Source organism: Polistes dominula, unplaced genomic scaffold (assembly GCF_049000335.1).
Source record: "Polistes dominula isolate Pdom_NZ unplaced genomic scaffold, Pdom_raw_medaka contig_33, whole genome shotgun sequence".
NCBI classification, from domain to species: Eukaryota; Metazoa; Arthropoda; class Insecta; order Hymenoptera; family Vespidae; genus Polistes; species Polistes dominula.
In genome coordinates, this window is record NW_028300998.1 from 822,501 (window position 1) to 846,408 (window position 23,908).

At 27.7% G+C, this 23,908-nt stretch overlaps 6 protein-coding genes across 9 annotated transcripts; 4 read left to right on the forward strand and 2 right to left on the reverse strand.

The window, feature by feature from the left end:
• Window positions 1-1,592: 1,592 nt before the first annotated feature.
• LOC107064564 (TIP41-like protein) lies at window positions 1,593-3,988 on the reverse strand. 2 transcript variants are annotated; one of them, XM_015317361.2, is made up of 6 exons: window positions 3,684-3,988; window positions 3,049-3,322; window positions 2,672-2,851; window positions 2,181-2,403; window positions 1,922-2,080; window positions 1,593-1,797 (listed from the first exon to the last, which is right to left on the reverse strand). In XM_015317361.2, exons 2-6 carry the CDS (start codon window positions 3,228-3,230, stop codon window positions 1,633-1,635), a joined length of 909 nt encoding a protein of 302 aa, XP_015172847.1. In that variant the 5' UTR covers window positions 3,231-3,322; window positions 3,684-3,988; the 3' UTR covers window positions 1,593-1,632. The 2 variants fall into 2 exon arrangements, with proteins under 2 accessions (XP_015172847.1, XP_089029604.1); XM_089173478.1 differs by lacking the exon at window positions 3,684-3,988 and adding an exon at window positions 3,423-3,605.
• A 152-nt stretch (window positions 3,989-4,140) lies between these two features.
• LOC107064562 (potassium channel subfamily K member 1) lies at window positions 4,141-8,650 on the forward strand. Its single transcript, XM_015317360.2, has 7 exons — window positions 4,141-4,516; window positions 5,691-5,822; window positions 5,920-6,109; window positions 6,202-6,417; window positions 6,506-6,655; window positions 6,926-7,127; window positions 7,253-8,650. The coding sequence occupies exons 1-7, from the start codon at window positions 4,295-4,297 to the stop codon at window positions 7,434-7,436; spliced, it is 1,296 nt and encodes a 431-aa protein (XP_015172846.2). The 5' UTR covers window positions 4,141-4,294; the 3' UTR covers window positions 7,437-8,650.
• On the forward strand, window positions 8,505-10,612 carry LOC107064544 (perilipin-1). The gene is made up of 3 exons (XM_015317323.2): window positions 8,505-8,882; window positions 9,630-10,036; window positions 10,364-10,612. The coding sequence occupies exons 1-3, from the start codon at window positions 8,805-8,807 to the stop codon at window positions 10,506-10,508; spliced, it is 630 nt and encodes a 209-aa protein (XP_015172809.1). The 5' UTR covers window positions 8,505-8,804; the 3' UTR covers window positions 10,509-10,612.
• Window positions 10,613-11,011: 399 nt separating this feature from the next.
• On the forward strand, window positions 11,012-17,581 carry LOC107064545 (uncharacterized). Its single transcript, XM_015317324.2, has 5 exons — window positions 11,012-11,573; window positions 12,067-12,312; window positions 12,401-12,550; window positions 12,661-15,700; window positions 16,742-17,581. The coding sequence occupies exons 1-4, from the start codon at window positions 11,460-11,462 to the stop codon at window positions 15,685-15,687; spliced, it is 3,537 nt and encodes a 1,178-aa protein (XP_015172810.2). The 5' UTR covers window positions 11,012-11,459; the 3' UTR covers window positions 15,688-15,700; window positions 16,742-17,581.
• Window positions 17,378-21,436, reverse strand: LOC107064546 (uncharacterized). 3 transcript variants are annotated; one of them, XM_015317326.2, is made up of 9 exons: window positions 21,163-21,436; window positions 20,859-21,082; window positions 20,596-20,787; window positions 20,270-20,497; window positions 19,983-20,158; window positions 19,247-19,372; window positions 18,612-18,723; window positions 17,620-17,760; window positions 17,378-17,515 (listed from the first exon to the last, which is right to left on the reverse strand). In XM_015317326.2, exons 1-9 carry the CDS (start codon window positions 21,225-21,227, stop codon window positions 17,442-17,444), a joined length of 1,338 nt encoding a protein of 445 aa, XP_015172812.2. In that variant the 5' UTR covers window positions 21,228-21,436; the 3' UTR covers window positions 17,378-17,441. The 3 variants fall into 3 exon arrangements, with proteins under 3 accessions (XP_015172812.2, XP_015172813.2, XP_015172814.2); XM_015317327.2 differs by lacking the exon at window positions 17,378-17,515 and having other exon boundaries at window positions 17,597-17,888; XM_015317328.2 differs by lacking the exons at window positions 17,378-17,515; window positions 17,620-17,760 and adding an exon at window positions 17,934-18,426.
• Window positions 21,437-22,551: 1,115 nt separating this feature from the next.
• On the forward strand, window positions 22,552-22,956 carry LOC149032201 (protein GVQW3-like). The gene has a single exon (XM_089173625.1). The coding sequence runs from the start codon at window positions 22,552-22,554 to the stop codon at window positions 22,954-22,956; it is 405 nt and encodes a 134-aa protein (XP_089029751.1).
• Window positions 22,957-23,908: the final 952 nt, after the last annotated feature.

Consider the following 23,908-nt stretch of genomic DNA (forward strand, 5'->3'; position numbering starts at 1 on the left):
TATTGGATCACACACAACAAACCACACATACTCATTTATATAGACCCCTCTCGCCATTTCTCTATGAACATATAATATATTAATTATTTAATTTATATTTTTCTTAAATCTTATATAATTCATTTTGTTATAAATAAAATACTATACGTTTATCCTGCTTTTTTTTTTTATAAAGATTTACTTTTTAAAATTAATTCGTATGAAAAGTTGGATCACTATACATATTTGTATGTATCATATATATGAAGAAATCTTTGTTTTCATTGTACGTGCCCATTCGCTCTAGTCACACCCGCTTAACATCGACTATGCAAGTCGAAGGTGTGGCTTTATGTAAAGCATATGGCTGGGAATTGCCATTTCTACGGGTGCATTATGGAAACGTATGTTGTCATCGATACGTACACAACGCATCCGACAAATTACACGGTTATAGAAAATTCTCATTACAAAGATTAATTAAAAATGAGTTAATAAAAGATGTCAAGGAACTCCTTTGAAAAATAGTAGTAAAAAAAAGAAAAAAAGAAAAAAAAAAAACATTAAATACATCTCCGCGGGGAAATTTTGATGCAAACAACAAAAATACTTGAGCACAAACGAATATTAGAAAAAAAAATTTGCAAAATTATATTTTACATAATATTATATAACGTTTTCATATATTACAAAAACCCCTTTCTTTTATTGATAACTGTTCTAATGAAATTTGATGAAAATAAACGACGAACGTTCGGTTCAATGTCTACAAATGCAAGAATTTTATTATCGGTATCGTTTGTTTTTTTTTATGAATACACACGTTCATAGTAAGAGTATCGTCGATTCGTTACACAATCTGTACCATTGTATTTCATATGAAATTTCATTCAACATTGGAGAGAGAGAGAGAGAGAGAAAGAGAGAGAGAGAGTGTGTGTTTTAGATGTTATTATATCGTTGTCTTATCAAACTATTTGTATCCAGAGTTTTTTTTATAGATGGTCATCTAAAAAAATCAAATATATATGACTATTAATGTATGGGATTCATTATTGTCGAGTTATATATTTCTATTGTATCTTACCAGAAATAGATAAATTTAATTATCTCTTCTTTGATAATGACTTTCTCTTGATAATAAACTAAATGGATACGAATATATAGAACAACGTTAGATATTGCAGTAATAATTTACACTACAAATATGTTTTTTTTTTTTTTAATCATTTTTACGTTAAATAACTTTATTTGCAGATTAAAGAAACAAAAAACTATTATTTTTAACATTTGGGTTGTATTATTACGTTTGTTTTACATTGCACATCTCTGACGTAGCAATTATAAACTTGTTTTTTTAATTTTTTTTAATTTTTTTTTTTATTATTTTTCTTCTGTGCTACAACTGCAATTCAATTTTCAAGCAAATAATTTATTATATAAAATTAATATTCTATATATATATACTTTGCGAGAAGTATTATATTTTAAAAAATTTAATTTCTTCTTCTTGTTTTTTTTCTTCTTTTTTTTCTTTTTAATGCAAAACGCGTGCAAGTTTTTAGCTCATTAACTTTAATTTATTAATTTGTGATCGAATGTTGTATTTCCTCTTTATTTCTTTTTTTTTTTTTGTTTCTTTTCAGATAATCTTTAAGTAACAGTAGTATCTGTTGTGTTATCAACGGATGTTGACACTCCATCTTTTATTTCAGTTTCTTCTTCTCTCGACGAAACAATCAATTTATGATAATAACTTTCGATTATTGGCAGGTGAGGTGCTATATCACTTGGTTCTATGAACAAAACTGGAGATACCTATTAAAAGTATATTATTGTTTGTTAAAAATGTAATTACATTGTTCTGATTAAAAATATTAATGATAATCATTGTAAATATAATTGTTTAATTATAATACTATTGACAATGTATTGTACTTACATGAATATCTTCAACTTTGGCTTCTCGAGTAGTGAATTCTCTTAACAGAAAATTTTGTCCAAATTCGTGATAGATACGAGTATCTTTTATTCTTAACATAACATTGTCAATTCTCAAAAAATAACGCAGAAGAATGAAGAAACTTGTAGGCATTACACGCTAATTTATAAAATGAATAAAAAAAAATTATGCATACGTATTAATATCAACGATGAAAATAAACAATTATTATATCATATTTTTCATTCAAATAACTTACAATTTTAACTGAACATACAGCAATACCATTATCATGTAGTTCATCTTCAAAAAGTGTCAAATCATGATAAAACCTAATTTTCTCTCTTCTCTTTAATTTATCTAAATCAATTCTTTCGTTAGTTTCTTCCAAATGAAATCCAGATATTGTACCAGTATAATTGGTTGTAAAGGTCCAATCAAATGGTTTAACTTTTTCTTCCAAAAATTCGCTGCTTTCTAATCTGTGTTTAAATGTAACATATACAAAAAAAAATTGAATACAAATTAAATCATATCATTTTGATGAATATATATTTGAATAATCCTTTGACTGCAAAGTCAGAGCATCAATAGATATTCAACAGAAATTACTCTTTTAATGGAAACGTTACTTATAAGCAAATCAATGTAACATTCTTTGTTGTCAATGAAATACTATTTTGTCATGTTTTTATATCTAAATACCTTGTACAATCAAAGTTAAGAAAAAAATATATATATATTGTATACCTTGATTCTTTCCATGCTTCGGCACATGCAAGTTGTACATTGATTTTGCCATTGGAAACATATTTTAATGCATCAAGTGCATTAAACTGCAAGATAGCTCCAGTTCGGTGTTTCAAAGTTAATATGTTATTTGGAAATACCATATCGGGCATATGTGGCAGGTCTAATGTTTTACTATATCTGTGAAACAAGATTTGATTAAATATATTAACACATTCGTTGTCAGTGTAATACATTTGTAAATAGTAATTAATGTGAAAAATCAGTTCTAAACTGTCATTAGTATCTCTTCTTTATGGTACAGTAAAAAATATGTTAATGTGAAGCAAACGTGTAATATATAATATAATAATAATAAAAATAAGATAATATCATACATGCAAAATTGACATGCTGTTGTGTCATCTTGGTCACCGCAACCATTTTCGCTTTTTGAACATTTTGAGTGAAGTATATGAGATTGAGTATATTTTATTTGCCATGGTGGAAAGACATGCTCCTTTTCATTAACAGGTAGCCGTAGTATATCTACTCCGCCATGAACTTTCACTGTTGTCATGATCAAAACTTCTTGTTAACAAATGATATTATCGTCCTCATACATTTTTTTTTTAAATATTATTATCTTATTTATTTATCTAAAAAATACAACTGAAACAGAGTAAAGATATCATTGTTTTAAATCCATGTTCCGTTTAGTTACATTTAATATCATTTAACTGATATTCCCTTTTACAAAATGAAACCTAACCTTTAAAGCATTCGTATGATTGATGAAATTATCGAGAATTTTCACAAGTAACAATTTTGTTAATAATCGATTAATTTTCTTATTTCAAATATCATATTACAATATTATCTTTGTTCTTTGAAATTTCCTTCTTTTTTGTTTATAGAAAAAAACAAATTAAAGTATGAATAATAACAAAATTCTAGCACAACATTTCACATGATGAAAACTGACAAGTCTTATTCCAAGTTGACAACTAAATTCATAATAAATTGATCTTACCGTTTATTGCAGATAAATGAACTCAGTTGTTGGTTATACCGAGTGTTCACTATGATAATTTTGCACAATAATTTTATACAAGATTAAACTAAAACAATTCTTTCTGAACAGAACCATGTATATCCTAGACAAAACTTAACAACCCTCTATCCCACATGAAAAAAAGAAAAGATAAGGAAGTTTCCTTCGAATGTAAATTACGAAATTTGTCAATGAATGAAATTAAAAAATACGATAAAATTTATAATGTAAAAATGAAAAAAAGAAAAAATACTTTTAATTGAATTAATATTAATATATTATAATCACATGTATTATTATATAACATTTGTTATTATAAGTCCATAATTACAGTGGAGTAGACATTTAAAACTTAGTTCGAACATTCCGTCGACAGATGGCGCTCGTGGAATGGCGCGTAAATTGAATTAATTGTTAAAATTGGAGAGATGGAGTTCCGTTCGATTTTATATTTGGTTGAGATGAGTTTGAAGTAATCGAAGATCATTGTGAAATCTGCATTGGTCCGTGAAGATTGTTTCTTCCCGTTTATATACAGACGCACACACCTTCGTTTATTGAAAATATTATTATATTAATTTATTTTGATAATGACAAAAAGTAAAAAAACAAATACGAGTGTTGAACTCGGTCGTCAATACAATGGAGGAGTTAGCAAAGATATTAACGGGCCGGAAACTTTGAACGATATTCAAAATTTTGACGAAATCAAACCATTTTTACGCGAAGAAACAATAAGAAAATTAAAATCGGTTGCTGGACACGTTGGACTTTTAATTACTTTAATGCTTTATACAGCAATCGGTGGTATGGTAAGTTTTTTTTTTTACAACAAAAACATTTATTCAATTATTAAACATCGATATAATTGTACTACGTGAATTTTATGTAAAAAAGAACAAAAAATATATTTCATCATTTTATTTTAATAGTATTTATAATAATTTTGATAGTAGTTTTGAATTTTTTTTTTTTTCGTTTGATTTACGTAATAAATGAAAATGCAAAGGGTCGTTACGTTTTCATTGTTTATATCAACGAGAAATAAGTTTGTTTTTATAACAAACGTTTCGCCTTCGTGCTATCCAATTCGTGTTCTATTTTTAGTAATTGAAGAGAGAGAGCAACCTGATGAAAATGGTATTTCAACTTGGAATGTTTCATGTTTGAATCTTTCAAATAGAGGAATTTTTACGAACAACTTTACAACGCGTTTACTGCTTGATAATATTTTCGAAAAAAATAAAACAATTATTATTTTGCACATTACATTTTACACACAAATTATTTTATGTTTATATTCAATCTTCACTAAATGTTAATTTTCTATTCTTTTCTAATGGTTTTTTTTTTCTTTTTTCTTTTTTTTTTAGTATTATTCTTTTTTAATACAATCGACTTAACGATTAATTTATTATATTAACAAAAATCGTATAGTTAGAAACAAATTGGATAAATAAAATCTAATTGAATGTTAATTCAATGCTACTTGAAAATATAAATGAATGTTAAGCTTTGTTTCTAAACACTTTAAAAATACATATTTACGTACATACACATACATTAACGTTGAGTGGACACTCATGTTCAAGCGGAAGCTACTAACCGGATCTTCTTTCAGAAAACTTATACCTTTTATTGTCAAGTGCATTTTAAAATGAAAAATGGAATCATATTTCTTCCCCGTTTTTTTTTCTTTCTTATTCGTTGCACGCAATTCTAACTCTTCTTAGTAATAATTTAAGAATAAAATGTTATTATTATTTATATTTTCATATTTGCATTAAATACAAATTATTTTCATTATATTTATTTATTTGTCTTTTTTTTTTTCTTTCATTTACCAACGATTTAAATGCAAATTATTTCATATTATTTCATTGTTTTTTTTTTTTAAATCGAATAAAAATGTTTCCAAAAAAATTACGCACAAAATTTGTCATTTTCATTGTCTTTTTCTTTATAATTTTGTACAATGTATTTCAGGTTTTTCGACAAATCGAGTTACCAGCAGAATTAGCAAGATTGGAAAGATTGCGTATTAAATTACGCACACAAAGATACCGATTTCTCGATATGATTTCAAACAATACCGATGTGTCTAACTTGAGAACTCTGGTATATATAGAGTATATTAACTTTAGTTGCTATTAATCAAATGACAATGTGTGTTACATGTGTGTGTGTATTATTAATAAGAATCCAAATTTTCTAGGTAAGTGTAAAATTACGGGAATACGAGGAAGCAATTCAAGAAACTGCCCAAGCTGGTATGTTGGTCAGTTTTGTTACCGAAACTATTGAACAAAGTGATCAAGGATTAACAGAGTTACCACCAATTTCTACCGATCGTTGGAGTATCCTTCAAGCTGTATTTTTTGCGAGCACAGTTCTCACGACTATCGGTAAATTGTTTCTTCATTTATAATTAATGTAAAAAAAAAAAAAAAGAAAAATATTTTGTTTCAATGTTTGTAATTTTTTTGTTTATTTTTAGGCTATGGCAACGTAGTACCGTCCACGAATTACGGTAGAATCTTTTGCATTATCTTCGCCATCATAGGAATTCCTTTAACTTTGACTGTAATTGCCGATTGGGGCAAACTTTTTGCCGAAGCTGTGGTCCAGTTAGCTGTTATAGCAAAATCAAAATTACACTTTTTAACAACTGCACCTTGCATACAAATGAATCCTACTGGCAGAAAATCAGTTGGTAATAAAAAAAATGTTGCAAGTAAAAAAATAGGCGTCGTTGTTCATCAAGAATCGAGTGAAAATATTGTTTTAAATGTTGCATTCAGGTGCGGTAGCAGCAGTCGCATTACTTTTCGTATATTTGGCGTGTGGTGCAGGTATGTTCATGCTGTGGGAAGACGATTGGGACTTTTTCGAAGGATTTTATTTTTGTTTTGTCACGATGACTACCATAGGATTTGGTGATCTTGTTCCTAGTAAGTTATTTTACATTACATTTTGTTTGTTTGTTTGTTTGTTGAAAAACTCAAAATATATATATATATTTATCAACAATTTTTTAAATCCTAAATATAATGAATATTGACAATTAAAAAAATTAATTTAACAGAACTTTCGTTGTCTTCATCGTAGTAGAAATGTCTTTTTTTAATAAACGAAGTAATATCGATTGACTTTCTGAATGTCTTCGCGTAGTTTGTGTATACGTAATTATAGCTACGGTTCGTATCGTCGATCCCATGCAGAGAAGCCCAAGTATACACTATTGTGTACCTTGTACATCCTGGTGGGCTTAGCGTTGACTAGTACAATCATAGAACTGGTTAGAAGACAATACGCTCAATCTTGGAGAAGATTACAAGCTTTGAGCGGACCCCTGGCAGAAACCATTCGTAGATTGGGCGAACACGCAGGTGGTGATATGTCATCGCTTCATTCTGATCTGAGGTATTATTTGTATAAATACTGTTTCTTTTTGTTTTTGTTTTATTATATATTGAAATATTAGATTTTACAATAATTTTCATATTTCATTTTCTTCTTGAGATAAAATAATGTTCGATTTTTTTTAGGAAAGTATTGACCGTTATTTCGATGCCGAGATTGAAGAGATCACAATCGGGTCGACCTGATTCCAAAGAACAAGAATGGGAAGAAGCTGTTGAAGCTGTGTTAAGAGACATTGCAGCATCCGCGACAACTCCGCCTCCGAAGAAACCGATCGTTCAAATTGTCGTTTACGAATCGAGCGTTTAAATGATCTTTTTATTAAGTTTGACATAATTATTGTGAGATGAATTCGATGTATGTAAAATCAATCAATTTTATTTTTGATTGATGGTTTAACATATATTTTATTTTATATTAATTATTCTCTAGTTTTCTATTTAATATATTTATGGATACGAAACAAGAAGAAAATTAATAAAAAAGAAAATATTTCATGATTATTAAAAATGTATACAAAATCGAATTTGAATTTTTCGTGTTATGAATGCTCGTAATTTCCACGTTACATCACATAATAATCTTTGATCTGCGATTATGCGTTAAATAAATATAAGTCCTCGTCTGGCCGTCATTTTCTCGCAGCGGTCGCAGAAAACAGCATCTCTAACAGAAATCCAACAGAGCATTGCCAACCGGTATCACTCAGGCTTTATTTGCCCATGATTCATTTGTTCTCTTGCTTATACACGCTTTTCTCATTCATTCTTGCTCACGCGCAGTTAATATACTACGGGGATAAATAAAGCATACCATGTTTACATCAATTTCTCATTTCTTTATTCCAACTATTTGATCTTTCTGTTCAGTATGCTTAGGCAATACTAGGGACCCTATAAGAGGGACGCGCCATACACATTGCTAGGCTGAAAATGTGGGGGGACAGCTTCCGTTGCATCGCGCAGCCATGTTTATCTTTAGTATGTATTAACGACTGTGGTTAGTTTAAGTTTGGAATACTTATAGTTTTTATTGTGATATTTATATTTAATTGTTTTTTTTTAAAATAGTTTTCTATAAGTGTAAGTATTATATCTCATGTAATAATTACAAGTGTATAAATGTACATACCTAACCGATAATTTATCGTTTGAATCATTCGCGCGCAATCACGTGACTACACGAGTTCCTGTCTCCCAGCAATGTGTATGGCGCGTCCCTCTTATAGAGTCCCTAACAGTGACAAGATAACAATTTGAACAATGAAATTTAAATTTGCCGCGTTACGATACCTTCTGTTCCTTCGTGACGTCACATAGGGAGGTAGAACCACAAAGCATCAAATAAAGAGTAGGGATGAGAGTTGTGGCTTCGATCGACGTCGCGAGAGGTTGGGATTTTTGATATAAACCAGGATACTTCTTCAGGGTCGTTTAATTCTAAATTTAGAGACAGTAAAGTAAGGAAAGGAGAAAATAGAAGCGGTGAAAAAGAAAGAAAAAGAAAGACCAAAAAAAAACAAACATAAATAGAAGAGGACAATTACAATAGAACAAATCTTTCTAAAAATCCTTTTTTTCTTCGTGAAAGTCGCAAAGATTTTCGCAAAATAGTGGAAATAAATAAACAAACTCAATTATTAACAGAGAGAGAGAGAGAGAGATAATAATTGTGATAATGAAGAGTATGGATAATTCAGAAAGTTCATTTGAGATCAAAGAGACACCTTCAAGTATCGTTCGCATCGCATATCGTGTGCGTATTATTAATTGACAATGAATATAGTTGAACTCTTCTACGATGATAATCAGTGTCGTCCACATTTGTCGTTTGCACGCATACATTGATTCACGTAGTACCTTCTTTTGTTTTTTTTTTGTCCTTTTTATTAGTTTCCTATCCTTAGAAATTGCTTTCAAAATGAACTATGTTTAACTTATATTATAAATTGTACAGGGTGTCCTATAACTGATATAGTACTAGTGAACATGGAATGATTCTACTTGAAAAATGTATAATTAAATTTGTTCATATAAGTTATTATCTTTAAGAAACAAAAGTTTACAAATTTATCGAGTTACGGGTCACCCTGTATTTATGCGAGTAGCGTAGAATTTTGAGGTGTTCGTATTCGATAGCTTTCTTTTTAGCTTCTTTTTTAAAACATCCGAACAAATCTAAGAAGAATTTTGTTTTATGTAAAATTCCCATTTGATTTTTATATCTTTATATCGAAATTTTTGATTTACGTTTCACTTTTCATAGATCATTCAGATAAACCTTTTTTTATTTTCTAATCAAATCTTATTATACCTAGTAGAGTTAATCATAACGTTTGTTAGAATTGACATTTATTCTTATATGTACAGTAGACAAAAATAATAATAAAGTCCTTTTTACAAGGAAAAAAATGTTCAAATTACAATGTAAAAAAAAAAAAAAAAAACAAAAAAGAAAACTATTCGTTTGAACTTTTATTTCTGTTTATTTTTGTATTTATAGCAATTAAGTCTTATGACTGGCATGAACGATCTCGCTAATCCAACACTATCTAATAACGACGATAAGTTAAATAAAAAAGAAGAAAAAGAAAGTTGTATAATTTGTACTCTACGTTTCTTTCGATTACCGATATTCGTATCGGTAAGCTCGTCGTTGTTTCAAGCATACACAACAATTAAAGAATCCCATCAGTCTGTTACCACCATATTTGAAAGTGTTGAAAATGGATTCAACAAGAGTGCCGAATACGTTAGACCATTGACCAATCAGATTCACGATACGTTGGAAATACCAATAAAAACAATCGACACGTTCGTTTGCGTTGGTTTGGATTTTATGGAGGAAAAAGTACCTTCCATAAAATCTCCGCCATATGAAATTTATCAAAATATCAGCAATAACATTAGGTAATTTGATATTTTTTTAATTCTACCAAATCGCAAATTTACTTTACGTTTATTTTATAATATTTGCGATACGTTTAAATATATAACAATAATAATAATAATAATAATATTAAGTAGACCAATAGGTTAATGTAATTTTCCAGCAATTATTTGATTTTTCCACAATTTAGAAAAACCACGTGATCTTATGAGCCAATCAAATATATACAAATATTTAAAGTAATAACAATAACAATAATATTTTTAATTATTATTTTAATTATTACAAATATTTCTATAATATTTATTTACATTAATTGATTAAAATAATATCCATTTCTATTGTAGATTAGCTGGGTCATCAGTAATGAAGACATTTTGTACTACATTTTCCAACATTGTGGGATACGCGGACCGAATAACAACATCCATGAATAAAAATGAAGAAAAGAAGGATGATAAGAGTAATAACGTTATTGATAATGTCAAGTGATCGTCAAAATTGTAAACAATTTTTTCGAGTACCTTTACTGCAGACACTTGTAAAAAAGAAACAAAGAAAAACACACGTTTAATGTAATATACACGTAAAGAGTATGTTAATTCATTCATTCAGCAAGATCAGTCACCTAACCACACACACATACATACATACACACAACACACACACATATATACACATACAAAATCTTATACAAATGAATTTAATTTAATTTTATAGTGTTGACCGTATCATATATTTATAAATTGTTATTCGAACAAAATTATCTTATTACACTATTTTATAGTATTATATATCCTTAAATAAGTCATTCATATTTATTAAAAGAAAAGAAAATGAAAACAAAAACAAAGATTCATAAATTTGACGACTACGTGTGATATGTTTTGAAATAGATGTGTGTGTAAATCTTTATTTTCTTTTTTTTTCTTTTTTTTTCTTTTCTTTTTACTATTCATTAATTAACAACACTAAAGACGGAAATAAATTTATGTTATTAAATTGTGTTAAAATTAAATATCCAATTAATTGATATTAAAAGACGTTTATAGAATAAACAAATATTTGCAATGAAATAAAAATTAAATGATATTTACATTATGCGTAAACGAAATATATTATTTTTGTAAATTAAAATCTAACTAACCAATAATAATAATATGTCACATATTATTGACCAATAAAAATTTAAATTGAACGATCGAAACATACAAAACGGTTTTGTTACAATCGATATATCGAAACAGTTGGTAACCATTTTCTTAGCGTACGGTTGTCGATGTTACCGCCAAATCGAAGTTTTACTCGTTAAGTGAAGATATGATAAATTTTGTATCGTGCGTGTATGTACACAGATTAATATAAACCGTTTGCTTATATGCAAAAGAATACATTATCATTTACATTTTTATTTATACTAATACATGCAGAACTTATATAAACATGCCAACTACGCATTGTTTCTTGTGTCTTACCGATGAAGGCATTTTTCTTAATATTACATCTATTAACTATGATTCTTTGCGTGGTGATATCGAGACATTTTTATCATTAAAGGTACATTTATTTATTTCATCTATTAATTAATTAATATATTTGATTAATTATGGGTTCATTTTTATTTTCTTTTCTTTATGTTTACTATTCAAAAGAAACATATTCAAATATATTACAATGGAAGCTTTTACTAAGTTTTTTGGTTAGAATGTGTACAATTGAAAACTACGTTAATAACTGTGTCTCTCAAATTGTAAACATTTATTAAATAAAAATTGTATATTTGATTAATTTTAATTGAATATAATGTAAAATTCGTTATTTTCATTGATTACATAAGTCAGTATCATCTTAATTCAATGTTTTTATTTTATTGCTAATTTTGTGCTGTATTTATATCTAACCTGATACAATACAATATATATATATATATATATATATATATATATATATATATATATGTTAATAAGTAAAATTTGCTATGCTTGTTTATTTTCATTAATATTTTTTAAAGTTGCTATTACATTTGACATATTTTCTTGATTTCATTCAGGTCGAACAAAATAGCAATGATAACAAGGTTTGCTACAAATGTGCATTCGAGTTGAAACAATGTAGCGATTTTCTCAAAAAATATAAAGAATCTTGTAATGTTAAAAATCAGAAGAAAAATGCTTGCTCATTTTGTTTAGGGACAGAAAATAAAGGATACGTTTTTCGTTTAAGTCGTAGTCCCAAAGCAGTAAATTATCCTAGCGATAATTTGATATCCAATTTTCAGAAACATTTTCAAGTTGACGTAAGACTTTATTTAATTAATAATAATATTTCAAACTTTCATGAAAATGTATCTATACAATTTTTATCATATATACATTTGTTTATAGTTTTTTAGAAAGAAAACTGGAACTATGTTGATGTGCCTGACGTGCAGGTACAGTTTGGACATATTATTTGACTTGAAATCTTTATACATAGAACTTTCTGAAGCAAGAAGTACATTTGATAGTAATTTAGATATTTCAACAATACCTAAGGTAACAATATTTATCTGTTATCTTACAATATTCTTTTTTTTTTTATCAATTATTTTATTTTATATATATATATATGCAAACTTATTCACATTCATTTATCTTCGTTGCAGGTTAATACAATTACCATTAAACGTAAAACAACTGTCCCAGCATATGTAAAAACTAAATCATATATTTTAAATAATACTGACACTGATTCTAATAATAAAAAGGAAGAAGAAGAAAATTCCGCAATTGAGTTGAACAAAGATGAGCCACAACAGTTAAAGTTTCGCATTTGTAGTTCGTGCAAAAATAAAATCAAAATTGACGAAGATATGTATAGATTTTATAAAACTGGATTAACAGTGTGTAAAGTTTGTTGGATCAACATGGATCCAAGTAAATCAAATAAACGAAAAAGAAAAATTCAATCGGATACTAAATTATGCGCAGTATTCTTAAAAGATGTATTATCCGATACAGTAACTAAAAAGGAACTGAAGGGATATAAAGTCGAAAAGGATACTTACGGTAACAATATATATATTATAACAGATAGTGAAAGTGAAACTGAAGTTGAAAAGGCACATAAAACGGATTCAGATACTCAAGAAAAATCGAAAAAAATTAATATTAAATCAAATAAAGGTCAAAAACGTTCACAATTAAATCTACTTCATGATAGCAGCGACAGTGAAAATAAAAGAAGTAAAAAGATAAAAATTGATACCGAAAAAGAAACAACAGTTAAAATAACTAAAGTGCAAGATAAAAAGTATAAAACAAGATCATCTAAAACGAGTAATTACTCTGATACTGACATTTTATCTATTGACACATCACAAATTGGTAAAACCAAAAAATCTAAGAAATCTAATGAGAGAGAAGTATATTCTTTGTCAGACAGTGGCATTCGAAAATCTCAAAGAAATAAACGAAAACAAAGTATGGATATATTAGTAGAAAATAATACGAGTAGTGAAGATTCATTATTGTTCGAAAATAATATGGAAAAAAAGAAATCAAACGAACAGTCAATCTTAGAACAATCTAAATCTCAAACAGATAATAATATAATCGAAAAGAATAAGAAAATCAAATTAGATTCAACGTCTACATCTATCAGTGAAGATGCCTCATTACTAACAAAAAAGAATGTTATGTCAACATCATTGGAGACTGTTAATTTGAATGAAAAAAACAATTCAAATGAGAAGAAAAATTCAAGTAAAAAGAAAGATTCAAGCAGCAAAAAGGAAACGCACACTTGTCGAGAATGTGGGATAACGTTTAAAAATAAACTTCAAGTTATTACACATGAATTGACGCATTCTAAAACATTGGAATTGAAATTGAACAAGGTAATGATTCAAAATAAAAACAAGGAGATTAAAGAGGAAACTGATGAATTTAATGATGAACTAAGTGAACAACAAAATGAAGAAATTACATTATCTGTTAATGACGATGAAGAACTTGAAACTGTTGATGTATTAGATCATCATGTAACAGAAGATACAGTAGAAAAGGCAGATAAGGAGGAAATGAATCTCTCTTTAACTGAGAACAAAGTGAAAGATTCATCGGAAATACATGGTGGTACAGAAAAAAACTATCTAGAAGAATTAAAATTGACGAAAACGATTGAAGAGTCAAATAGTAAAGAATCTAACTTGAAACTTAACAAAGACAAAGAAGAATCTCCTCCTAAATGTGTAATAGAAAGTGAAGTATTGCTTACCTCTATGGAAAATAACAATACGTCAAAGGACGATAAGATAACCAATAACGATAAACCAATTCAAAATGATGATGGATCTGATAATGATTCAATAAAAAATGCCAAAGAATTGGAAGAAAAGACAAAGGAAATGAATGAAGAGACAAAAGATAAAGATGAGAAGGAAGTAAAGGAAAATAATGCTAAAAATTCTGAAAGCAACATTGATCAATCAGAAAATGATAATATAAAAGAGAAGACAAAAGAAAAAACAATGAAAGTCGAAGAAGAGCAAGAGGACAACGAAGAAGCATTAGAAGATAAAGAACAAGAAGAGGAAAACAAAAAACAATCAGAAAGCAAAGAACATTTAGAAGATGAAGATCAAGAGAAAGATGAAGAACAAGAAGAAAATGAAAAACAATCAGAAAACAAAGAACAATTAGAATGTAAAAAACAAGAAGAAAATGAAAAACAATCAGAAGATCAAGACCAAGATAAAGATCAAGAACAAGATAAAGATCAAGAACAAGACCAAGATCAAGAACAAAAACAAGAAAAAGACAAAGAACAAGAAGAAGATAAAGAGATGACTGAAGAGGATGAAAATGTGGTAAAGGATAAAGAATATAACGCAAAAGAAATAGAATGTGTAACAAATGAACAAGATGATGATAGAATTAATGAAAAATTAGAAGATGAGACAAACAAAAGTGATGAAAAAGAAAAGAGACAAGAAATCGACATTATTACAGAAAGCGAAGATAAATCAAAAGAAATAGGAAAAAGTATCATTGAGAAAGAAAAACAGAATAGCAATGTAAATGAAGATAACTTTGAATTGAGTGATGGTGATCATTTGGACGATATTCATAGTGAAAAATTAAAACAACATGAGGAGAAAAGTATAAAAGATAAAAAAAATGATAAGAATGAAACGAATAAAGATGAACAAAATGAAATAAATAAAGAAGTAGTTGATAGTGTCAGTTTAGAAACTTCTACTGAATGTAATGTTTCTAAATCTGATGTTAAATCAATAAAAGATGGCTCTGATTCTGTTGAAGTAGTTAAACAAGTAGAAAAACAAGTAGATACATTTAAAACTACAATGATGGAGTCTGATAAGAAGAAAGTACATTCAAATGATGCACAAAGATTACTTTATGATCTGACATCTGTAAATGAATATAATTCAAGTAATGAGGTTGATCAAATAAAAGAAGATAATAGAGAATCAGTTGGTACAATGGTAGAAATGGAAAAACGTGATTCTAATTTAGCCACGAGTGAACAACACAATACTTCAAGCGCTGTAAGTAATATAAGAGATGTACAACTGGAAGCGGAAACTTTAGAGGATATTACACTTGAAATACAAAAGAGTGCTGATATGCCATCTTTAGATCCTATGAATACTACGGAAATATTTTAATAAATTGAAACTAGTAAGTTTATTACGTAAATTTAAAGTATTATTATGAATTTTATGGATAGTTATTCTTTTCTTTCTTCCCTTGTAAATAAATCTTCTTCAATAAAAACATTTTTACCATCTATTTTGCAAGAAATTCAGTACTTTGATTTATGAAATATATTTTGTGTGTATATATATATATATATATGGAGATTCCATGTACTCAATTTACTGTGACAATTGATATTTTTTTGTTAGTTTAAATTTTTATATTCTTTTTTATATTCTGTGAAAAGGAAACTTCATGATCTTTTTGAACAAATATTTTTAATAAAGCTCTCTACGAAAAATGAATTTTTTTGCCGTTTCTTTCGAATTTTTTAAAAATATATAAATAATATAATATATATATATATATATATATATATATATATATATATATATATATATATATATATATATATATAAATAAATATATAAAGAAAATTATATACAAAAATTATGTACAAGATTTCTTTTTAATTTTCAAATAAACTTGTTTTTTTTTTTTCTTAAATTGTTGACATATTTCGATTTTTTTTTTTTTTTTTTGAAAATATTCTTTTAAAAAACTATGATAAATTTCAAGATTTTTGAAGTTGCTTTAAAAATTTGCAGATAGTAACTTCTAATTTATTTTTTTTAAATTAAAGAATGCATATATATGTTCAAATATATACAGGGTGTCCTGTAAGTGGCAGTAGATCGAGTAGGTGATGATTCGAATGAATGACAATTTGTTGAGTACGTGTGAATTTGATTGAGCATGCAAAATCCTAAAAACTATAACTTTTATTTGATACACACAAGATTAGAACTGATATAAGAGATATGAAACTGCCATTGTTTGCTAATAATTCAAAAACGTAAAAGTGCTTTTCAAAATATACACAAGTAGTGAAATCTATCACTTGTTGCTCGCTTTGTGCCATTAGTTACAGGACATCCTGTATTATTAAGTACTTTTACTGGTTAATTTTATTATTTTCTTTATTGTTATATGTATAATTGATTTGTCAATTTTTCTTTTCAGTTGTTACTTCATATCAAAGGTAAACATCATATGAACAAAAATAAGAGATAAAGTAAATTTAGTACAAAAAGGGGGTATGTCACTACACACACACACACACATACATATTATACATAAATTGATAACACATCATCAACACATTAAACGAAAATATGTTTAAGGAATGAATAATTAGTTTTGTAATCTTTCAGAAAAACATTCGAATTTTAAATTTTGTACAAAATCGTATGGAACAAAAAAAAAACAAAAAAAAAATTAATTTAATGTGTAATTACATCACGCGTATTAAAAAGACTTATCATGTTTTCAAATAGCAATATTAACAGAGAGATACATTAGAGTTTAATCTCTTTGCGCAATATTTGTGATAGTTTTCTATTGATTAGCTATTTCTGATTTATTGTTTGTTTTTATTTTTTTAATTTTTTAAAATTTTTTTTTTTTTCTATTTGGTCGTTTCTCTCAATTTTTATTGGACTTTTTCGAAACAAGAATATTACTACTTATTATTATTATTATTATTATGTACGTCGTCTGAATAAGGAATTTTGTTTTTCTTAAATTATTATGAAGAAGAAAAAAAGAAACGAAAACAACAAATGGGAACACATGTTTTTCTTTATAAAATTATAAATATTAAAATGTTAAATATAATATATATTGAAAAGAGGACAAAATTAGTTAGAGATAATTATAAATATTAAGTTTGCTTTGTTAAATGATTTAAAATCGATTGATTTGGATACGCAAGATGTTCATAATAATCATAGTTTTCTGTAATATGTCATAACGTTTACTTATTGTAGGACAATGATATTAGAATAGTATAAAAAAAAATAAGTAAAATCGTAAATATATAAATAGTAAATAATAAATACCTTTATTATTAATGTCACATTGCTTATTGGCCCAAAAAATGTCTCTTTTATTTTTCCACTTGTACATTTTGCACAGTGCGTATAGATTATGTTTTTCACATTTTAATATCAGATTTATAAACTGTTCTATTTGTTCTTGTCCTGTGTGTATATTTCATGTTATAAGAATAAATTCAAATTAACAAATCTATTAACACATTCACATAATGGGCGTTGATAGTTTGCTGAATACCGTATAGAAAATAACTTGAAATATAAGACATAGTATACTAAATGAAAAACAAAAAAAAATAAAATAATAATAATAATCTTACAATTTGACAAGTTTAACAAACAAATATATTATATATATATATATATATATATATATATATATATAGGAAACGAAAAGTAATCAAAATGTTTTTCTTCGTTGACGAAAAATCATTTATTTATTAAAGAAATTTTCAATGGATGTTAATCAATCAAAAATACAAATGTTGTCATCATTTTTAAACACATTTTTAAAATTGTTCAATTCTCTTTTTAAAAAAAAAAAAAGTCCTTCGATTTTTTTTTTATTTAGACAAAATAAATTTCTCACTGTACTCATCGAAGAAATATTTTTCATTACTTTTCGTGTTATCCCTTTAATATAATAAAAAATAAACGCATAATTATTAAACAAAATTGTGTAAATAAATAAATATAATAATAATTTAAGTGTAGTATTTTTATGATGTAGGGATTATGTTTTGCAATATTTCGTTACAGGATTTTGAAATACTGTATGTAGGAACCATATTATTATTATTATTGGTTATTTAGCTAAAAAAACAATTAATTAAGTTGGCATAGGTTGTCGTGCGATATCGAATATATATGTACATATATATTAATAAATTCATTCAAAATTCATTTTATATGCAAATAATGTAAGTAAAGGGGGGGGGCGGGTAAAAAAAAAAGAAAGAAAGTAATTATATATAGTATTTCAATAATTTGAACTTTACCCCTTGATATACCAGTGATTATTCTTGCTTGATCTGCTTCCTCGATAGATCCAAGATCATAATATAAACTGAAAGCTTTTTCCAAATGTGGCGTTGCTGAATTAGGTTTCATCTAAATATATATATATATATATAAACATTTGTATTACTTAGTTTTAGTTTTCAAGTACAGGTAAACCCACCCCCACCCTCCTTCCACCCCCTATAACACGGTAAATACGTTCTTAGCAAAATGCCGTGTTGTTTGAAGTCGCTTTGTATGAAACTCAGAGCTGCTATGAGTCAAAAACTTTTGCTTTTAGGCACAAAACCTACGAAGGTTTCTTTTTTTTTGGGAAGGAAACCGTGTTATAGGAGGGCAACATGTATTTTATTTAATTCAATAATACATCTATATATATATATATATATATACACAGGATGATTATTCACGTAAAATTGTAACAAGAGTTTATAGCTTTTTAAATAAATGACTTTAATAAAAAAGATACTGTCAATAGAGATAACTACATTGTAAAACTTTGATATAATATTTTTGAATTACATATATATATATATATATATATTAAATTTGTTACAATTACGTGAATCTTTTTTTGTAAATAAATTATTCAAGAATAAAAAGATGTATTAACCTGATTTAATAAATATTCACCAATATAGTAATGGGCTTGTGCAAGTTTATACGGCAAATCAAACTGAATTGCATTATCTCGAAATAAATTTAAATGTTTTTCTGTATTTGCAGTGTCATCAATTTCCTAAAAAAGAAATACAAACATAATGAGAGATAAGCAAATTAATAATGCCAATAATAATTAATGTTAAGAGTGTATTAATAAATTTTTTTCTATACAATATTCATATATTAATAAAATAAGATCTCGTAGCTTTGTAAATAATCTTTGAGTAGGATGATATGTTTTTATATAAATAATGGACTAATTACAAAATAATTAAGGAAATAAATTGATATTAAATTAAATGATAAATGGAACAAGCAGTAAAGTATAATATACACAGAAAGTTAATAATTAATATCATAATGTCTCACTCATCAATTATGTATGAGGAAAAATAATATTTTATAAAATATCTATGTTGTAGTAATGTACAATGTATAATTTAACATTAAACTTATACAGTGATTTGTCCCTATTACGCAGGACTTTTGAAAAATCGTTACACTGAAATGTTAAATGATACTTTTAGTTATATGATTGGAAAATATTGTAATTCGAATTATAATGCAGGTATTGATTTTGTTATTTTTTTTTTTTTTTTAGAAAAAGCAAGTTTTGGGACAGCCTGTATACAATAGATCATAAGTGTCATCCATTATTTATACATTTTTTGATTTTATTTTAATACCTTGTAAGCAAAGGCTAATTCCATGTGTGCATTACAAATTCTTTCGGGATCCGAATTTCTTTTGGCCATGGCTAATAATTTAAAAAATTCTTCCAAAGAATATTTAATATTGCCATAATACAAATGGGTCCTTCCTAGCTCATACAAAGCGTTAGCTATGTAATCGTAATGACCAGCTTGTTTAAAAACGTATAAAACTTTGTTTAAATAATTATCTTTAGTTAGAAGAAAAGTCATCATAAATTAATAAAAAAAAAAAACGAAAAATAAATAAATAAAACACTTGCTATCCGTAGCTCTTTTCAAAGCTTCGTTGCAAGCTTGCACAGCAAATTCGGAATCCTCTTGGCCAATTCGTTGAACAAGTGCAATAAGAATTTTGTAAATCAGAGCACAAGATTCTTTAAAAATAGATTTTTCTTTTTCATTAATTATTTTCGAAACGTTCCATATTTTATTTTCTGATGCTTCTCTTGCAATATCCAAATACTCGAGCGCTTTAAGCCAATCAATCTCTATTATCATACCAAATCATTTTTCGTTAGATTTTAATCAACATTTTGATCTAATTATTATTCATCAAGTAGAATAGAGATTTGTTGTTGTTAGTAACCTATCATAGAAAGAAATTTTCCGTAAAGATATCGTACGACAGTGATATTGCGTGCGTCATCCTCATCAATTAATTCGGCTGTTTTCAATGCATTTTCGTAAAGTTTTTTTGTTACCCACCACCAATCTTCACCTTTTGATTGAAAAAATATTGATATTTTTATCCACAAATTTGATGCTTCTATTGATTGTCCTAAACAAATCATCCATTTTGTTATCTTTGCGTTGCTATTTAGATTAGAAAGAATATTATTTAAATGTTACTTAGTTTTTCAGCTTTTCCAATTTCGATTAAAGTTTCTTTTAATTGATTTAATAAATCTCGTTGATCTTTTAATCGTGGCTTTGTCCAGGTAGATGTACCAGGACCAGCAATATTTCTTCTTTCTTCATCGAATTCAATTAAATTTCGAATAAAATCAACCGCATTTTCTAAGCCTTTTTCTTTAAGTTCGTCTATGACTGCTTCATCGTGTTTTAAGTAGAATCTTTGAAAGGATAGGAAAAAATATTAACATTTAAAAATTTTGTAACATTTAAAAATGTATTTTTTTTTTTTTTACTTAACCGTTTTACTTCAGAAAGAGGTATCATCGGTAACATGGCCTTCAAATTTTCACGAATTTTTTTCATGTTATACCATTCAGCTTGTGCAAGATTTTGTATTTTTTTTCCTTCGATTAAACAGACTGTCCTCTTCTATTTGATTTTTTTTTAATACAAGCTCATGATTTTTATTATCGAATAAATCCTTACAAAAATTCCAATTGTGATAAGTCATTTTCGAATAATCTCAATTGATTTTTCAAATATTAGATCGATTAATATTGTAATATTTGTATTAATTAAAAGGGAAACGATATTCCGTTGTTTAAAAAAAAAAAACAAAAGAAAGTTCCGTTATGCAAATAAATTTATTTAAAATTTTTTAACTTTTTCAATATTGTTTTGTGGAGTGGGGGGCTCCGCCCCGCAGCCTCGCAGGGGCTCTGCCCCTGGACCCCGCCGGAGCTTCGCCCCTGGATCCCAATTGTGTACCAAATATGTCCTCGTATTCGTAATAAAAAATAGTATATGCAACTAGTGCGAAGTTGTCGATTACTATTATAAGATAATGTAAAATAAAACGTAGTATTTGTAAATATTTAAAAATTGTAATTAAGTGATCACATGACTTCGCTGTTTGAAAGTTTTTATATAGGTTTATTTTGGATGATTTTTATACACGAGTATCGCTTGTATTTATAAGGTTTATGTGTCTGCTGCAATTGAATATGTGTAGTAGTATTAATATGTGTTATAATTGCAATCTAAGATTTGACTGTATCTCAAAATTAGGGTTAATGTGAGCTGTATCGTGGTTTATTTTCTTAAAATATTGTAAATGTCGAGTACAAATCAATCGTGTGCTCAAAAAGACGTAGTTCAATGATAAAGGTTTTAAATCCTGAAAAAAATGGAAGTTTTTGGGATCGCTGATTACAAAAATGATATTATTTTGTTAACAAATAAAACATAATGATGAAAATGGTAGACATTTTGATTAAAGAGTAATTGAATCCTTCGTAAAATTAATATTTGACAGTTTTATTATTAGTTTTATTATTAGAGCTTTTTGAATAAATATTTGTAATACTGTATTAGCGAAAAACACATAGCAACATACTTTTCATTATTTATTATTTTAGTTTATTTTTCCCTCCTGTTATCTAGGCTCCGCGAGTAATCATCGTATTTGTTATTATTATGTATGTAGGTTGGAACTTAAATAGTGACAATACTGCTGTGGAGACACTATACAATGGAATCTACTATTGTCACTGATAGCACACGTTGTTGACATACCTACCTTACCTCCGAGCAAATGGACTCGCCCGTCCCTCACGTCACCGGCGTGGGCACAATTGAGGAAAACACAGTCACTTGTGAGCGAGCGGTCTAACGTAACGGTGTCTCTATGTTTTCGAAACATGAACAACGGAGTTGGATCAAGATTGAATGTGCCAGAGGTCGTACAGCACGACAGTGTCATCAAGGTCTTCAAGAGGCGTGCGGGGATTCGGCATTGCCGTACAGAACAGTGGCACGTTGGGTAAAAGATTTTAAAGAAGGTCGGCAAACTGTGGCAGACATGCATCGGGCAGGTCGTCCTAGCGTCACTGAAAAAGATGTACATGCTGTTGCCGCGTTAGTAGACAGTGATCGACGTTATACGATTCGTGAGCTCGCCCAAGAAACCGGATTAGCGCATACGACTGTGCTTCGTATTCTGAAGAAACGCCTGGGCATGCAAAAAATTGCATCACGATGGGTTTCGCATGAATTGACGAAAAAGTGTAAAAAGAAAAAGCTGAAATCATAAAAAATGTACATGTACACAGATTAAATGTTATCCATCACGGAGCCAGATGATAACAAGAGGGCGCACGCAATGCTTTAGAAATGTACGAAAATGACGGGATAGATTTTTGCCACTAGAGCGCGTTAGTGTGATTAGGAATCAGATTTTTAAAACCTAGTTTATTGTCGCGGAAATGTAACTATTGTACTCACGCGTTAAAGTAATGAGAACAATTTTTTTATTATTTTACAATTATTTCCAAGATATTATCGTCAACTTGTTATGTAAATCTATTCAATTTCATCTTATCTAGTTGCAGTTGAGTAAAGGATGAAAAACTAAATTTTAAAAAGTCAAATTAAAAGTAAATTGTTATTTATTATCGTAAATTGCACTTTTTATAAGACTAGAAATTTCTATAGTATAAGTATAGTGAAAGAACATTTGCATCATTGTATTTTTTTTTATATTAGTAAGTAATAATTATCAATTAAGGTTATATTACCTGTGATACAGTGTATAAAGACGTATTTATCTGATTTAATTTAGCATTCTTATTACGATCCTTGACTAGTCCACTTATACACCCATGAACAATACATTTCTTCATTGAATAAAATACATCGGTGTATCGTAAAACGTCGACTACAGACGATGTATCAGACTGATTTGATGCATCGAATCGTAAACATCTTTTTCTAATTTGCGGTGAGTGGCGCATGCGCATTAGTCTGCTAGTGAGGTTAAGGTAGCTGATATCGTATACATACGTGTACGATAAGCACGACAAGTCTAATGCGCATGCGCCAGTACCGCATGAGTTAGAGAGAGACAACATCAACCTTTCGTTTTTTTCTATATTTCCACTTACACAATCGCCTATGGTTTGTCTACTCTATGTATAATATCTCTATGCCTTTAGTTAGTCTTGTATGTGTATGTGATTTTAAGAAAATGATTTCATGCAATAGTT

Bases quoted from the DNA above. Each gene is read 5' to 3' on its own strand.
- LOC107064544 (XM_015317323.2), top strand. From the start codon at position 8,805: ATGAAGAGTATGGATAATTCAGAAAGTTCATTTGAGATCAAAGAGACA. The intron at 8,883-9,629 runs GTGCGTATTATT...TTGTATTTATAG, and splicing joins TCGTTCGCATCGCATATCGT to CAATTAAGTCTTATGACTGG. The intron at 10,037-10,363 runs GTAATTTGATAT...TTTCTATTGTAG, and splicing joins AATATCAGCAATAACATTAG to ATTAGCTGGGTCATCAGTAA.
- LOC107064546 (XM_015317326.2), bottom strand. From the start codon at position 21,227: ATGAAAAAAATTCGTGAAAATTTGAAGGCCATGTTACCGATGATACCT. The intron at 21,083-21,162 runs GTTAAGTAAAAA...ATCCTTTCAAAG, and splicing joins CCTCTTTCTGAAGTAAAACG to ATTCTACTTAAAACACGATG. The intron at 18,724-19,246 runs GTTAATACATCT...ATATATATTTAG, and splicing joins GTGAATATTTATTAAATCAG to ATGAAACCTAATTCAGCAAC.
- LOC107064562 (XM_015317360.2), top strand. From the start codon at position 4,295: ATGACAAAAAGTAAAAAAACAAATACGAGTGTTGAACTCGGTCGTCAA. The intron at 4,517-5,690 runs GTAAGTTTTTTT...AATGTATTTCAG, and splicing joins ATACAGCAATCGGTGGTATG to GTTTTTCGACAAATCGAGTT. The intron at 7,128-7,252 runs GTATTATTTGTA...GATTTTTTTTAG, and splicing joins TCGCTTCATTCTGATCTGAG to GAAAGTATTGACCGTTATTT.
- LOC107064545 (XM_015317324.2), top strand. From the start codon at position 11,460: ATGCCAACTACGCATTGTTTCTTGTGTCTTACCGATGAAGGCATTTTT. The intron at 11,574-12,066 runs GTACATTTATTT...GATTTCATTCAG, and splicing joins AGACATTTTTATCATTAAAG to GTCGAACAAAATAGCAATGA. The intron at 12,551-12,660 runs GTAACAATATTT...TCTTCGTTGCAG, and splicing joins ATATTTCAACAATACCTAAG to GTTAATACAATTACCATTAA.
- LOC149032201 (XM_089173625.1), top strand. From the start codon at position 22,552: ATGTTTTCGAAACATGAACAACGGAGTTGGATCAAGATTGAATGTGCC.
- LOC107064564 (XM_015317361.2), bottom strand. From the start codon at position 3,230: ATGACAACAGTGAAAGTTCATGGCGGAGTAGATATACTACGGCTACCT. The intron at 2,404-2,671 runs GTATACAATATA...ATTTAAACACAG, and splicing joins GAAGCATGGAAAGAATCAAG to ATTAGAAAGCAGCGAATTTT. The intron at 1,798-1,921 runs GTAAGTACAATA...TACTTTTAATAG, and splicing joins CCAAAGTTGAAGATATTCAT to GTATCTCCAGTTTTGTTCAT.